This window comes from Megascapheus bottae, chromosome 22, assembly GCF_031878675.1.
Source record: "Megascapheus bottae isolate mThoBot1 chromosome 22, mThoBot2.hap1, whole genome shotgun sequence".
NCBI classification, from domain to species: domain Eukaryota; kingdom Metazoa; phylum Chordata; class Mammalia; order Rodentia; family Geomyidae; genus Megascapheus; species Megascapheus bottae.
This window is the reverse complement of record NC_143530.1, coordinates 23,669,254-23,685,864: the sequence shown is the minus strand read 5'-3', so window position 1 is coordinate 23,685,864 and position 16,611 is coordinate 23,669,254. Positions and strand designations below refer to the sequence as shown.

The 16,611-nt window shown below is 45.9% G+C and overlaps 1 protein-coding gene across 1 annotated transcript in view; it reads left to right on the top strand.

Moving 5' to 3' along the window:
- Nucleotides 1–4,677: 4,677 nt before the first annotated feature.
- The window catches only part of Gmpr (guanosine monophosphate reductase), a 32,660-nt gene continuing 20,726 nt past the window's right edge, over nucleotides 4,678–16,611 (top strand). The window contains exons 1-4 of the mRNA XM_090356352.1: nucleotides 4,678–4,872; nucleotides 11,123–11,242; nucleotides 13,605–13,688; nucleotides 16,292–16,465. Coding sequence (XP_090212478.1) covers nucleotides 4,786–4,872; nucleotides 11,123–11,242; nucleotides 13,605–13,688; nucleotides 16,292–16,465 — 465 coding nt within the window. The 5' untranslated portion in view covers nucleotides 4,678–4,785. The remainder of the gene's footprint in view (nucleotides 4,873–11,122; nucleotides 11,243–13,604; nucleotides 13,689–16,291; nucleotides 16,466–16,611) is intronic.

The window sequence follows — 16,611 nt, the reverse complement described above, 5'->3', positions numbered from 1 at the left end:
TTTTTCCAATCAAGGTTGGTTTGTCATTTTTCCACTTGAGCCACATCTCCACTTCCAGCCTTTGGGTGGTTAAGTGAAGATAAGTGTCTCGGGAACTTCTCTGCCCAGGCTGGCTTCAAATCTCCACCTTAGATATCAGTCTCCTGAGCAGCATGGATTACAGATCTAACTTGCTTGTGACTATTTTAAATGGAATAGGTATCACAATGAAATAGATTCCCTTTTAAATACCAGCATAGTGCAACTCAAGTCTCTCAACTTGTGGTTTTCAGATCCAGGCTCATCTAAACCCTTGTCAGAAATGCAAACCGAGGACTCCACTCAGAGCTACTAAGGCAGAATTTGAATTTGCATCACCAGGAAACAGTAAGCTCACTGGAGCAGAGATTGCTATGGTAATTTATTAACTCTCATAAACACTGCATGTAGTATTGACATTCTCTTAAATGTCCCATCAGAGCAATATAAAGGCATTTTCCCCTCATCCTCACAGGTTTAAATCACTTATCTAAATACTCCTTTTTACATTAGATTATTCTTAGTCTAATGGAACACACTGTCTCAAATATTACAAGTACCAGAAAATATCAAATACGCACAAATTCTTATTCCCATATTATTAAACAAGACTTTAAATTTCTCAAAGCTGTGTGTGTATGTGTGTGTGTGTGTGTGTGTGTGTGTGTGTGTGTGTGTAAACAGGTCAGATTTGGGAAGTTGCTTATGGTCTTCTGACTACTCAGTGTAGTTCTAGATACATCTGGTATGGTGGTACATACCTACAATCCTAGCACTTGAGCATCTGAGGCAAAGGAAGATTTCAAGTTGTAGACCAGCCTGTGACATGGTGAGACCTTGTCTTAAAAAGTCAAGAGCAACAAGGCATAGTGGTTCATTCCTGGACTCCAAAAGGCTGAGAATAGGCCAGCTTGGGGAAAAGTTCTGAAGACCTCAGCTAAAGCAATAGCTGGATGTGTAGCTGCTATCCCAGCTACAGCGACAAGTGTAAATCCAGGGTGCAGATATTGAATCTGGCAAAAGGCTAGACATTATCTCAATGTTTAAGAATAGCCAGTGCAGTTATGTCTCAAATGATAGCGTGTCAGCCCTGAGCAAGAAAGCTGAGTAAATTCAAGGCCCTGAGTTCAAACTCTGCTATCACACATACACACACACACACACACAGACACACACACACAGACACAGACACACACACACACACACACACACACACACACACACATTGAGATAGAGATATAGGGGAGAGCACCAGGGAGAGTGAGAGAGCCAGAGGGGGTGGGGAGGAAGAACAGAGGGAAGAGAGAGAGACAGAGAGAAAGAGAGAGAGAGAGAGAGAGAGAGAGAGAGAGAGAGAGAGAGAGAGAGAGACAGACAGACAGACAGACAGACAGACAGACAGAGACAGAGAAACAGAGAGAGAAAGAGAGAGAGACAGAGACAGAGAAAGAGAGGGAGAGAGAGAGAGAGAGAGAGAGAGAGAGAGAGAGAGAGAGAGAGAGAGAGAGAGAGAGAGAGAACCATGAGCAGTGGTAGAATATAAAGTATTTCTCCTATTTTTTGCCTTTAAAAATTTTTAAATATATTTTTATTGTAATTAATAGAAGGGTTACATTATATTCACCAGGTAGAAGGTGCATTACTTCACAAACATTATACCCTTTCTCATGCTTTTATCCACATTTCCCTCCCCCCACCCCCTCCCCTCATCTTGTTTTCCCCCTTCCCTATCCTATTTCAAATAAACAAATGAACATATATACAATATATCAGATAACAAGGTAAGATACTTTACCAATTATTATTTATTACTAGTGAAATAAGTAGAATTGCATGTAAGGTGCTAAGGCTGTGTAAAGGAGTCAGCTTCCTACAACTATAAAAACTACTTGAGACATCTTAGAAAGAGGGGAGGTTTCTTTCGCTTCTCTTTATCAGAGCCACAGTCCCCAGCCAGTTGGCCCTCTTGCCTTTGAGCCTGTGATACCTCAGCACATAATGAGCACAGAAAGGTGCTCACCTCCTGGTGGCTGGGAAGCATCAGGGTCCTGGTATCCCCTCTGAGGGAGGCCCCAAGGCTCTACTTCTCTCACTTAGGGTCTACTTAACCAGCTCCCATCAGTGCCATAGGCTGCAGACTCAGCCTTCAACTTATGAGTTTGGGGACCATTTACAATACCAGGCATTGTAGAATGGGTATGCAAGAGTCAGGGCTCTCATTGATGCTAGGCGTGTAAGTTTTGTGTCTGAGCAGACCATAACCATGGAATCTTCCAGAAGGGGAGGGAATGGAATGTAAAAAGTGAACTTTTACCCCTTCCAGTAGAAATGGGGAAAGGGACAGGAACAAGAAACGGAGAGCTGAGCTACCATCCCAGAGTGTAAGCAAGGACAAGGTAAGGCAGCATTTTCCTTGAGGAAATGTGTGCAATATTCAGGTAGAGCCCTTATCTACCTCTGGACTTCACTCTGATCAGATACTTAACAAGGTAAGTTTCTCTTCCCTTGTGGGAGAATACTTTTTAAACAACCCTATCATATAGTAATTACATTTTACTTTTACTGTTAATTGGAAACGGAAGCTCACTATATTGCTAATATGTGCCACATCTGGCCAGCTTCCAAAGATTTGAAGAGGGCTATACACCTTTTGTTGACTGAATAATGGTGATTATTTTCATTCTGCCTGATAACTTCCCTTTTCTTCCAGGAAACCATGGGACCTTCCTGTGGGTTAAAGATAAGGAGAGCAAGCAGGATGGGTTAGGAGGTTTATCATTGCTAGACATTCCTGTGAAAATGCATTTTGTATGGGGTGGGAACAAGGCTCAAGTGGAAGAGTGTCTGCCCAACACTCCCGAGACACTGAATTCAAACGCTAGGACTACCTAATTTTTAAAAAAAAAAAAAAGCATTTTGTGGTCATTGAGTCTTTATGGTCAGTTATACCTAATGTAAAAGTTTATAGAGAATAACTGGAGGCTTTAGAGAACTGAAAATAAAGGAAAGTGGCTTCTACCTTTGTGTAATTAGCAATTTAAGACACATAATGCAACATACAACCCTACATAGCTATCCCAATTTATTGAACACTTACTAGGAGACACACATTGTTATTACACACACAGTGTAGTTCTCATAAAAACTTGGGGGAAGGACAGCTTTACCTTTTAGTCCATGGGAGAACTGCTTCAGAGAAGTTTGAGTGATTCTCCAAAGGTCACACCCAGGTAAAAAATGGTCAGGTCCTGTGTTCACACTAAGCACCCAGAGTCCGCAGGACCAAAAACACTTCAGTGAAAAGTTCGAGTAAGTTTTAAGGACTTGGAGATGGACATTTAATTTTTCTGCAGCCTTAAAGAAGTTATTTATTTTGGCCACACTGGAAGTTAAGCCTGGGTCTTCTCTAAGCTTTGTTTTCCTTAGCTGCTGAGTCTTTTATTGAGCACTTTTGAGAATGGATGAAAGTGCAGGACAAACCCTTAAATATATCCTGTGTTTAAGAGGTCCAAGGTCCAAATAAATCACAAATAACTTTACAGTACTGATAACCCTCAGAGAGAAGCTAGGTTCCTCTCAACCCAAGGTCTATAGACATCACCACGTTATTATATAAACTATCAAACACATACCTGAAAACAAGTGGGCATCCTAAATAGCCTAAATAACCCCGCTCCTGTGAAAGATACCTACCCATTAAAAAAATGTATGTATATATATATACACACACATATATATCCCCAGCATATATGTATGTATATAGTATATATATATATCCCCAGAATATATGTATATATGCATCTATCCCCAGCACACACACACACACACACACACACACACACACACACACACACACACACACACACACACACACACACCGGAGTGCTCACCCTAGTCTTTAGATTGTTTCCAACCTCTCAAGGTTTCTCCTTTGGCCAGTGCAAGTGGCCAGTGCAAAGTGAATCCTTTTGAGGACCTTTCTCTTGTCACCACTCGGAGGTGACAGCGCCATAGGGGACCTTGGTCATTGATAAAAGGCCATGCATCATTACTCCCCCTCCCTCCTCTCTCTGGTCAAGAAGAGCAGGACTAGTCACTGTGTGGAGGGGAGTGACTAGAGACTGAGCCAAGGTCTGTCAGACTTCTGCCCACTGACCTGTCCTCTCTCCACCCCTGCCCAGGGCGTTCCCAGGACAGGGCGATCCAGGACCAAGAACTGTCTGGCCAGGGCGGGGTCAGGACAAGGTGGGGCGGAGTCAGCCCTGGGGGACACTTGAGCTGGGTGGTGCGGGGCTAGAGCGGAGGGGGCGGGGACAGGATAAAAGAGGGGCGGGACCAGGACCAAGCGACCTGTGAACGGAGTAAGGCGGGGTCAAGGCAGACTGGGGCGGAGTCATGACGGGGCGATGGTCGAGCAGGACGGGGCGGGGCCAGAGGAGACCGGGGCGGAGTCACGACCGGGTGGGTGGTCGGGGAGTCAGGACCCAGCGACCAGCGACCGGGCATGACGGGGCGGAGTCAGAGCAGAGTCCAGCCGGGCCAGAACAGGTCTAGGCCGGGCCGGGTGAGGCCACTCACTCGGCCAGGGAGTGGGTGCGCGCTTAAGAGCGCGGCGTGCCCACGAGCCCCACTGGAGCACCGACCTCGGCGCGGCCGCCCTGGCACCGCACCACGCACGCGCCCCGGCCGCCCCTGCCCCTCGCGGACGTCCCACGCCTCCACCTCGTCTGCCGCAGGAAGGATCCTTCCGAGCTCGCCGCCCGCACCATGCCCCGTATAGATGCCGACCTCAAGCTAGACTTCAAGGATGTCCTGCTCCGACCTAAGCGGAGCAGCCTCCGGAGCCGAGCCGAGGTGGGAGGCTGCTGTCTTCAGGGGTGGTGAATGGAGGGGATGGCCCGGGATCACCCTGCGACTGAGGCTGGGGTGCTGCACCCCTTCTCCCCCTCCTGGAGCCGGGCGGGCATTAAACACAGGGATAGAGGCGCCCCTGCTGGGGCCTAACATTCGGAATGTGTGGGTCCGCTTGGCTGGGTCCACCCCCAGCGTCACCCCCAACTTGGTGGCAGAGCAGAAAGATTAAGTGGACAGCGCTTGGATAGCCAGGAGGCGCGCGGAGGGACCAAAGGACACTTGGATCTCGGGTGGGAGTGGAGAGGGAAAACAACTACAGACCCTTAGGAGTTGGGGGGAGGGGGAGGGCAGTGTTTCCGGGTTTGGATGCCGTCCCTTGCTTTAGCGTCAGGTTCTGCAGCAGAATTAATTGCATGACCAACTCCGAGCCTCCCACGAATCAAGTTTAGGGTTTACTTTCTGAGTTTTTTGCCAGGACCAAGAGTTTTGGGGGGATCTGTCCCTGGTGACACCCACCCACCCCCTCCGCGACTGCTGGATCGCCCCCCACCCCCACTCCCCGGACCCCGGAGCAGCTGAAAGCGCTGGGGTGCGGATGTGAGGGCGAATTGGAAGCCTCAGGCACTTGGCTGGGTCTGTACTAATGAGAAAAACCAGAGCCTCAGAACAGGTGGAGATGCTGCTGCAGATAGGCTGGGAAGGGGGGGCCTGGGGGAAGGGAGCTAAGCCCCTGAAGGATGGAGGCGTTTCTCGGTTAAACCGAGCCCCCTAGGGGTAGTTGTGCTGTGGGGAGGGGAGGGGGAGGAAGGCTTGGCCTGGGGGGGGGGGGGGATTGTTGAGAGCTGAGGAGGAAGAGACAGCAGGATGAGTAAACATCAGGAGGCTGAGCCAGCCTGCCTTGCCCAATGCCATGTCTCCAGCTCAGCAAACAAGACATAAATAAAACCCTCAGCTAAGGACTCCATGCCAGTGCCAGTGACTGCAGTGTGGGCTGCCAGCTGAGGGCTAGTTTGGATTCTGCTGGCCTCTAGCAGTTAGCCAATGAGCACAACCAAGTGGTTTTTCTCTAAGCACCCACATTGGCCAGCTGAAGCCCAAATTAGACAGGAGTGGAAATGGTGGGAGAGGACTGAGGGCCCTTATCACTCCAGATTAGAGGCCCTTGAGCCTGTCCTTCATTGTGCCCTTCCAGGTGTTAAGAGCTGGGCAAACTCTTGGAACAAAAAATAGTTTGAAAGACAGATACTGGGCTTCCTGGAGAATTCTCAGCAGATTAATAATTAGATGCCTCAGTGTTCTTTAACATTGGTTCCTGTGTTTATTTGGGAGACAGTTATTTTTAAGAGAAATTATGTGTGTTTAAGACAGGGTATATATAGTTTTTCAACCTGGAAAACCTTGAGAAGGTAAAGTGTGAAGCATTTCTGTAATACAATGAATTATTCCTTTGCAGGGAACAATACAGTGTCATGCAACACTTAGTTTTGTGATTTGCATTGGTGCCACTCTTGTCTCAGTCATGGCACTTCGTAATCAACACGTACATATTGCGCCTTTCAGGACTGGTTCTTGTATTTTCACATTTGTGGGAATTCATCAGTCAGGGACTGGAACCCAGTAGTTAACTAATATTATTGTCCCTTTCTCTTAATGGCCTGGTGACCTTGAGGGATCTCACTCCTTGCTTCAGTGGTGTGAAGGAATCCAGTTGAGCCCTTCTGATCCTTTCTCAGTGTTTCTACTGTTTCCTTGTTGATGCCTGGCATTTCCTGTAGGCACATAGAAACCTTTCATTGCCCAGTCAGAGACTTGGAATGTGGGCACCCTGGTAGAAGTTAATCCCTGGATGCAAAGTCTCAGCTAAACAGTGAATGTCTAACATCCTTGGGTTTGAGTGGATCAAGAAGAGAAGGAACACCAGAGAGTAGAGGCTGGCTGAGAGAGGAATTATGACTTGACTGCCTTGCTAAGACCCAGGGATGGGTCATCAGGTGGTTGGCAAGAAATGCAGAGAGGGGGGGTAACAGCTCTCATCATCTTGCAGGCCCATTTGCACAAGCCTCTGAGACAATGAATTGGGGTCAGCTTCCAGAGGCCGAGAGTACAGGCAAAACTTGGCATCAGACAAGATGGTTAGTTCTCAAGTGTCTACCCCCTAGATCAGAAGATCTAAGGGTCCCAGAGCTATGTGGAGATTATTTAGAACATCTGTCCAGATGTTGATGCAGATAGAACATTTCCCTTTGTCCGATGCACAAGGGAGCTTACATCTATCATCACTTGACTCCTGGGTTTTCTTTCTTGGGACCATGCCTGCCTCTTAAATGTCCTCCTCCAGTCCCAAAGCTAGTAGGAATTATGTGTTTTAAACATATTACTGCAGACTCTTAATTTTGAATGGTGAATATTAGAGTTCACTGAAGAAAATCACCAGAGACAAGAAGACATGGCCAATATTGATTCTAATGATGGTTCCACAGTAAGGAGAGACCTAACTGTCACTATCTTGGTGGTTGGCTCCTGAGGAATGAGAGCAGATGAGAGGAGAGATAATCTGTCTGGGTAAAGGAGCCCTGGGTTTGTCTGAGCTGTCACTAATGTTCTTTTCATCTTTAACCTCTGCATTAACTTCTTGGGCCTGCCCTAACAAACTTCTCTTCACTTGGTTGCTTGCAGTGTCCTTATAAGGACACACTGGAACTGGAGATTAGGACTTCAGCATTACTTTGGGAAGGCTCAGTTTGGTTCTGTTCAGTTTTTCTTTGAGTTTGACAGCCTCTGTAATTTTTTCATTTGAGTTTTGAATCATGGGTACATCTGAATCTCTTAGGGAGATACTCCAAAATATACAAATGGTCTCCAAAACAAGGGTTTGGATTTATGAAACCTGGCATGGCCTGAAAATGGTTTTAGAAGTCATTCTCAGGATGACTTTTTTTTCAGGAGTCTGAGAAATGACAGAAGCTTTTAGGGGTCAGATCAACACTCAGCAGGCTGGGTTGGGGCCTACCTTTGAGGAAGACTGGTGGCCAGAATTTAAAATTGCATCTTGGCCAATTGCTGGTGCATTCCATACTTCTTGAGACACAAGGATTGTAGAGGGAAGGAAATGTCTGCATTTACAGAAGTGAGGCAGGTAATGGCCAGTCTAGATGATAAAAGAATATCTGAACTCCCTGCTATCCGTAGATCTAGAAAAAGGGGCTCCTGCCTGAGCCCCTCTCCTCCTCTGTGATGAGTGTGATGGATGGCTTCTGGGTCATTCTGTTCCTTCCAATTGTGTGCCACAGGTATTTGGAAGCCTGGGTGTCCTTCCCCAAGTACTTTTATTTTAGTGGTACTGGGATGTGCATTCAGGGCATAGTGCTTGCTAGATAGAACCTCTTACCACAGATCACACCTAGCCCTGTCTTCTGCTGGTTGTGTTTGAGATAGGGCCTCACTTCCTGCTTAGGCACGCACATGAACCACGATTTACCTATTTGTAGGCATGTTACTGGGGTAACAGGCATGTGCCTTGTGCCTGGCTCTTGGTGGAAAGGAGTGTTAAGAACTGTTCTGCGCAGGCTGGCCTCCAATTATGATCTCCCCATCTCAGGTTCTCAGGGAGTTCAACAAATGTGAGCCACCAATGTCCAGCTCCAGGTTGGATCTCAGACCTTCACAGCCACTTCTTTCCCCAGGCTGGACATGTTTTCCCTAAGGCTGGCTCCAGATAGGGCCAAATAACAGCTGTCTATGGGCATTCATGTGGGTATGCATGGAGCTTCATGTGCAGGCTAGATTACCTGTTTGCAACCTAAGTACTTGGGTGGGAGGGGAAAGAAATGTGACTGGAACAAGAGCTGGCTTCCCCCACCACCCAGGTTCTGGCCCTTTCTTATTGGTAAATGACACGACACTGCTTTTGTCAGGATGGGAGAAAAGTAGAGAATATTTTATATGGTAGTTTGTAAGCTTGTCACATTGAATACTTTAGAAATCTGATGTGTGTGTGTGTGTGTGTGTGTGTGTGTGTGTGTGTGTGTGTATGTGTATATGTATGTATGGTAGAGTTTGAACTCAGGACCCTGTGCCTGCACCCTAAGCCACACTCTTTATCCCAGATGTTTACTTCTGAGATACCAAGATGTTATCGGTATGCTGGGAGACCAGCAATGAGGGAAGGGAATTTGCTCCTTTTGCTTCTCATCAATGAGGCTTATTGGAGTGATATTATTAAGGTGATATATTAGCCACATTGATCAGCCTGGCAAATTAAATGACAAGTTGTGTTCCTGGGAGGATGGAATATTTGTTTATCTACTAGTAGACAGGTAGTATGTGTCTGTCTGTCTTCTGTCTGAAAAGGTTGGGGAAGATGATTTCATTTCTCATTTTTAGAATTGAGTATTATAATGAATATGATTTATAGAGTGAGCACTGGGGATTGAACTTGGGGCCATCTGCATACTAAGTAGCTCTGTTATTGAGCTACTTCTCTACCAGCTAAGAAAATCTGTCTTATGGAAATTACTAGGGGGAAAAAAACGAAGGGTTCATCATCAAGCTTGCCTTTTTCTTTCCTTTTGACTGCTGATAGGGCTTAAGGCGCCAAGAAAAAGCCATTATGATTTCAGCCTGGCGTAGAATTTAGCAGCCCTCTCCCTGAGAATCTTGGAGAAGAATAAGAAGAGTTTTAGGCCAAGGAATTCTTATTGTCTTAAGCCTGTGAGCCAGAATGTGTGCAGGCCATTAGTAACACAGAAGGCTGCAACTAATAGACTCCACAGCTACCCAGCAGAATGTCAGCAGAACTGGCCTTCATGGAGGCAGAACCAAGAATCATCCTGACGGTGATGGAGAAAGGGAGGAGACACTGTCACATAATCATACCCTGACAGCCACTCATCTCCCCTTAGCCAGCACACCCTGTGTGAGGGAATGACAGCAGGGCAGGTCTGATGTTGTCCCAGTACTTGGTGCGCATTGTATCAGGTTGGTCCAGGTTGAATCAAATACAAGGCTCTAGATAGACACAAATGGGAACTGTTTATGGTTGGTAGCTTAGGAAGCTATCAGTGAGGGCTTGATCATGTTTCAGGTGCCTGTGTTTTACCTGGGGCCAGCAGTTCTGTAGTGGTCTGTGTGAGGCTGTGTCTAGACAAGGAAATGAACCAAGCAGAATATTTCAAGCAGGCGACTGGATGCAGGACATTAAATACTGTGCAGGATCTGCCTTATGTCATTATTGGGCCTGGTGTGGGCACTGAGGACCAAACCCATGCATGGCAAGAATATGCCCTACCCCTGAGCTGTAGTCCCAATGCCAAGAAACTGCCTTATAGAAATCTCTAGAAATGAAGAGACGTTTACCCTCAAAGCTGCCCTTTTCCATGAAGTCCTAAACACACCCAGGTACTCAGATATTCAGGTGCCTCAGAGATTAGCCAGAGGGACTGGTCTCACCCAGACCACCCAGATCTGAAGGGGACACAGTCTGCTTTAGAGACTGCCGGGGAAGAATGGTCTGGGAGAAAGGAGCCTGACTTTTCTCCTTCTTCTCCTCCTCTGTAGTTTCTCATGCATCTGCCCTTCATTGGCCAAATACAGCCAGAAGTGCAGCTTCTGCTAAGGGGGAAGGGCAGCCTGTCTGTGATCAGATCAACCCAGGACCTGACCTGGGTTATAGAATTAACTTGGCATCTGCTGTTCGGTTGCCTAGCCCTGGTGCACAGCTTCTGCTAAGCCCACTGGCTGAGGTAGTGTTCTGGATTCCTGAGCCGCAGAGTTGGAGTTGCAGTAGAACTGGAGTCCCTGTCCCTAGCTGTTTGCTAGTCAAAGGAGTGCATGTTTACAAGTGTGAACATACGGTCATAGGGCAGTCCCCAGCTCTTTGAAAGATGTTCAGAACTACAAGACAGCAGTGGAGGTTGGGAGGCTGAGGGATTACTGGTTTGGGGTTTCCTACAGGGTAAATCTTGTGTGAGGGTCTAGGTGAAGGGAGAGATGACAGGGATTCTGACGGCGTCAGGGTCAGTGTTGGCTAGGAAGAGTGGTGTGGATTTTTCTTTAAAGGGAATGGTTCTTCCCTGGACTTGAAAGTAGGGAAAACACTACAGGTGTGTTGGCATGAACCAGGCTGGCAATGGAAGGCAGTGAGATGGGAGAGACACGCAGTGTGTTCTGCCCGCTGCCCTGAGCACTGGAATTCAGCACATAGCATCCCAGAGAGCAGAAGCTCATTTGTTTTCTTTCTTTTTGCCAACAGGTGGATCTGGAGCGCACATTCACCTTTCGGAACTCAAAGCAGACCTACTCGGGAATTCCTATTATCGTGGCCAACATGGACACTGTGGGGACCTTTGAGATGGCAGTTGTCATGGCACAGGTGAGATGTGAGCTCTTGTCTTTCTCTTTATTTTTTGTCTTTTCTGTTTGCAATATGGATGGGTTTTTATCAAGCGTACACCCTCGCCTTGTTCAGAAACTTGGGGTCCTTCTTTGCCTTGAATCCGATTGCTGTTACTAGGAACACATTTTGTCTTACTCTCTTCACTCAGGGTGGATGGGTTCTGGCCTCTGTTTCCTGAGGTGGTGCCTTCAAAATGCCAGTGTTGTGTTTGGAAAAGAGAATTTAAAGAAGAAATACAATATGAGTGCCATGTTGTAGAACAGTGACTTCTTCGCCTTTTTAAATTAAAGCCACAAGGCTGGAGATGTGGCTTAGCAGAGGAGCACCTGCCTAGCAAGCACATGGCCTTGAGTTCAAATTGCAGTACCACCAAAAAGAAATATGTGTGTGTGTGTGTATACATATATATATATATATATATGGCTTTGTATTCACAGCCTGTGCTGTAGCCATGTGTCCCCCTAAGTCTTGTTTTTACACCATCAGAAACTGAGGCAGAGAGAGAGAATTACTTGCTTCCAGGGTCATCAGCCAAGCAGAGAGACAAGATTCCAGCCCATACCAACCTCAGAATCGAGGGATTCACCTCTCAAGTTACTGTGTTGGCCAACTTCCAATCTTGTTGCTGATAAAGCTTCTCTTGGCCTTGGGAAAAATGAAGACAAGCCCCTTGTAGGCAAACCCTTTGATTCCCACAGCACAGCATGTCTTACTCATCCTAGATATGCAGATCTAATGGCTGCTGGCGGGTCTGCAGACAGTGTGGATTTGTTAACTGCTACTGTTCAGTGCAAGGAACATCGGTTAGTTGAAAGAGCTTCTCACTGGGCAACAAGTCCAAGCACAGAAAATGGTGGGACTTAGCACTGATCAGTGATTGGAATGAGAAGTTTCTCAAACTGGAAGCTCAAAAATTTGAGTAGGGAGTATTTTACTTGACTATACAATCAGTAGTAGTGCCTTTTGGTTCTAAGCCCCAGTGAGCTTTGGGTTAGAGGCTAATCAATCACTCCTGCTGGTGAATTATATGGTAGTATATGCTATAGTTGGCTAAGTGTCCTCCAGGGGTTCATGTGTGAAAGTACCAGGACAGTGCCTTGAGGTGTGGGGCCTGATAGGAGCTCGTTGAGGCATTGGAGACATGCCTTCACTGGGAATTGTGGGAACACAGTGTCTCCTTGCTTTCTTTGACTCTCCTGGCTCTGAGGGAAGAAGTGGCTTTGCTCTGCCACATAGTTCCCCAGAGCGTGCTGCCTCACCCCAGAATGGGGCTGAACTGATCATGGACTGTAATTTCTAACATTGGGAACCAGAATAACCTTTTCCTGTTTGTAAGTGAATTATCTCAAGTTTTTTTTTTTGATGGTACAGAAAGCTATCAGACACAAGCAGTGATAAATAACTTGCTAATGAACATATCAGATTGTTAGTACATGGAAGAGAAAAAAAAAACAAACCTAGAACTTGCTGTGCACACCCTTCCTTCCCCCATGTTCATGAGAAAGGGATTCCAAGAATGAGAGAGTATGTGCTCATAGACATAATAATCATGTGTGAGTGTTATCACTTTCTATTTCTAGGAACCACAGGGTCCATACAAGTTAAGTTGTAAAATTCGAGTGAGATTGTGCAAGGAAATAGGCACCAGGAGATGAACTCTCTATTGTCAGTACAATCTAAGTCTGATCTTTACCCTTTTCCAGTCCAGCAATTGCTTCCTGTCCATGAAGCTATTAACACCAGTCATTGTTGCTCTGAGAATGAGCTGAAATAATATTTGTAACATATTGGCACACAGTGGAGGTAAAGGCTAGGTTAGTAGTCCGACATTTATGAGTACCATTTATGTGATGCCTACTTTGAAGAGCCCCAACTGCCTGGTAGTTGTAGATTTTTACCAAAAGGTCTTTAGGTTATAAAGACAAGAAAAATGTTCCAGACATAGGCAAGGTCCTTTAGGGTTGCTTAAGCAGAAGTTCATCTTAGGATGGTCCTTCTGGGCCCAGGATCTGCCTAGCTTTCTTTTGGGCCAATCCGTGCCGCTCTTGGGTTAACAAAGTTATGTACTGAGCTCTGAGAACCTCTTTAGCCCTCCTTTGTCTTTTGGGTGAGCCTGGACCTGAGGTCCTGAAGGCTGTACTATGCAATCACATTAGTACCGGAGAGTTTTGTGATTTTACTAGTTAACACCTTTGCCTGTTAGCCTCCTATTCACAGCCAGTGAAGCATGAATGGCAGGGGGGCCTGGTGCCTTCGTCTTGTTATCTCACCACCTGCAGTTGGAGGAGGACAAGGGACTCCTTTGGCTTCTCCTTAACAGCAATGTTCTGTTTCCTAGCATTCTCTGTTTACTGCAGTCCATAAGCATTACACCCTGGATGACTGGAAGCACTTTGCCACCAATCACCCTGAATGTCTGCAGGTAAGACCACAGTCTGCTTTGAAATGACAGGGGCTATGAGGGGAAGAGAACACTCAGCTCCCAGAAGTATCTGAAGTAGCAGACACAGAATATCTAGACAGAATATCCAGCCCATTTCATATGTCCCAGAGGAAGGTGAAGTGTTATATCACCAGAGCTTGAGGGAAGACTTGTGTTTTCTGCGAGATGTTTTAGGTGGATCCTATAATAACATGGCAGGCTTAGCTGCCAAGTTGTTTTGTTTTTGTAAAAATGCTTACAAACCTGCAAGGGGTTTCATCCTTGTAGTTATTGACTATGGGCATCATAGTCACCAGTGTGTGATGTTTACCTTTAAAAGCGCAGCCCTACTGAAGGCTGAGGCGGCTCTCTATCAACCCTAAGATGGAGAGTAGCTGCTGCACTGCTATTAAAATGATTCCTTGCTTGGTTCACTGAGTGCTGGTGACTCTATCGTTGGGGGTTATAGCATCCCCCGAAAATGTCTGGCATATTACAGATTCAGCCTGATTGTGTCTTCTTCCTGTAGAAAAAGAATCTGATATTGGCCATGGCAACACCCATCTGTAATTCCACCACTTGGGAAGCTGAATCAGGCCAGCCTTGGCTGGAGGATAAAACCCAGTCTCAAGGAAGAAAAGAAAGGGAAGGAGGGAAAGAGGGAGAAAAAAAAATGGAGGGAGAGAAAGAAGGCAAAGTAAAGGAAGAAAAGTAAAAAACAAATGAAAGATCTAATGCTAGAAAGTTGTTTTTGAGTTAATAATCTGGCTGCTAGGGTGGCTAGAGCCAAAAAGATAAGAGGTATTTTGGGAAGGTGGAGAAATTGGAAGGTTTGTGCATGGAAAGTGGGAAGGTGAAATAGTACAGCTGCTGTAGAAACAAGGCTGCCATTCCACAGAATGTGAAACCTCAGAATGATCATAAGACCCAGCAATACATTTGTAGATTACAGATCCGGTAGAACTGCAAACAAGTATTTGCCCCAAATCTGGTCCATGATTATTCATAGCTGTATGATTCATAATAATCCAAAGGTAGAAAAAACAAAAATGTCCCACCAGCTGACAAATAGAATGTTATTCAGCATGTAAGGGAATAAAGTACTGACTCATGCTGCAACATGGATGAATCTTGAGAATATTTTGCTAAGGGAAAAAGCCTGATACAAAAGGCCATATCTATGATTTCACTGATTTTGTTTGGCTTAGTCAAAATCTGTGGAGATGTAAATGACTTAGTGGTTCCCTGGGCCTGAAGAGAAGGAAAGAGGTAGCAAAAAAAAGGGTGTGAGTTTATTTTGGGGAATTATGGAAATGTTATAAAATATTAATTGTGCTATAAGAATTATGAATTCTTGAGTATGTTCAAAAACCATTGACAGTACTCTGTAGATAAATTGCATATCTCCCAATAAAGGAGCAATTTAAAAAATGGTAACACAGGGTTGGAGGCATAGCTTAGCTGGTAGAGCTCTAACCGGTAATCACAAGCATCAGGTACTGAGTCCCAGTCTCAGACAAAAAAAAAACCAAACGGATAATACAAAAACCCTATTATAACTCGAACAAATTTCCCCATAGTATAGGCAGGTGGTTCTGAGCCCAGGCTGGCGGGAGTTCTCTGAAGTCAGAGTTGCACCTTTAAATTTGCTTGGGGGCTGGGAATGTGGCTTAGTGGTAGAGTGTTTACCTAGCATGCAAGATGCCTTAGGTTTGATTCCTCACTAGCACATAAACCGAAAAAATAAAGCCACTAGCCTTTAGCAAAAGAAGCTCATGGACAGTACCCAGGCCCTGAGTGCAAGCCCCAGGACTGGCATTTTTTTTTCTTGGGTGTGGGTGCTGTAAGCTGGCATTTTTCCTATTCAAGAGGCCGAGATCTGAGGATTATGGTTTAAAGCTAGCCTGGATAAGAAAGTTGGTAAGACTCTTATCTGTAGCTAACCACCAAAAGCCAGAAGTTGAGCTCAATTGCTGGAATGCTATCATTCTATGAACAAAAGCTAAGGGACAATGTGTGGGCCCTGTGTTAAAGCACAGGGCTTCCCTCTATCCCCACTAAAAACAATCTTGGATCTGATCTGTAGTTGCTGCTCCCTAAATGAGATAGTGCTGGGGGTTAGGCCTCAGTTTCAAAGAGACTAGGATCCCTATATATCCTCTGGGAACTTCCCTGTTTTTCCCAGTTATCCTCAAGTTCTTCTGCAAAGATACATGTGTACATGTAACTACATGATTCAGAGTTCCTTGCCAGAAGCTTGAGAAGATGAAACAGAGGTTGAGGACAAGATTTTCTGGGCCTGGGTGTTGTCCCTGAGTTCTTCAGCTCAAGGCTACTGCCCTACCCCTTGAGCCACAGTGCCACTTCACTGAAGGTTTTAAGAATTCCATTGACTAAATCATTTTTGTGGATCTTTGTGATTCTCGGGTAGAAGGGAGATCAGAGTTTACATGGTTTAGGGAATGTTTCTCTCCCTTTATGGTCGCCTGGCTTTGAGCAGGTTCCTTGTGTTTGATCAAGGTGAACCTCCAAGGGCTGCTATTTTTGTCCAAAGTTGGTACTGACAATATACCTTCTGTCTGTCCTCATCCATTGTGATACAGCATGTAGCTGTGAGCTCAGGAAGTGGACAGAATGATCTGGAAAAGATGAGCAGCATCCTGGATGCCATCCCCCAGGTGAAGTTCATTTGCCTGGATGTGGCCAACGGTTATTCAGAACATTTTGTGGAATTCGTGAAACTGGTCCGGGCCAAGTTTCCTGAGCACACCATCATGGTACGTACCGCCAAAAGCTCTCAAGATGGGGAAGCAGAGAGGCTCTGTACATTGGGGTGGGAGAGGGGTAGGAGCTGATTTTCCTTCTCATGGCTTCTTGTACCTGCTTTTAGAATACTAGTTGGGGAATTGTTAGGAAAAAGGAT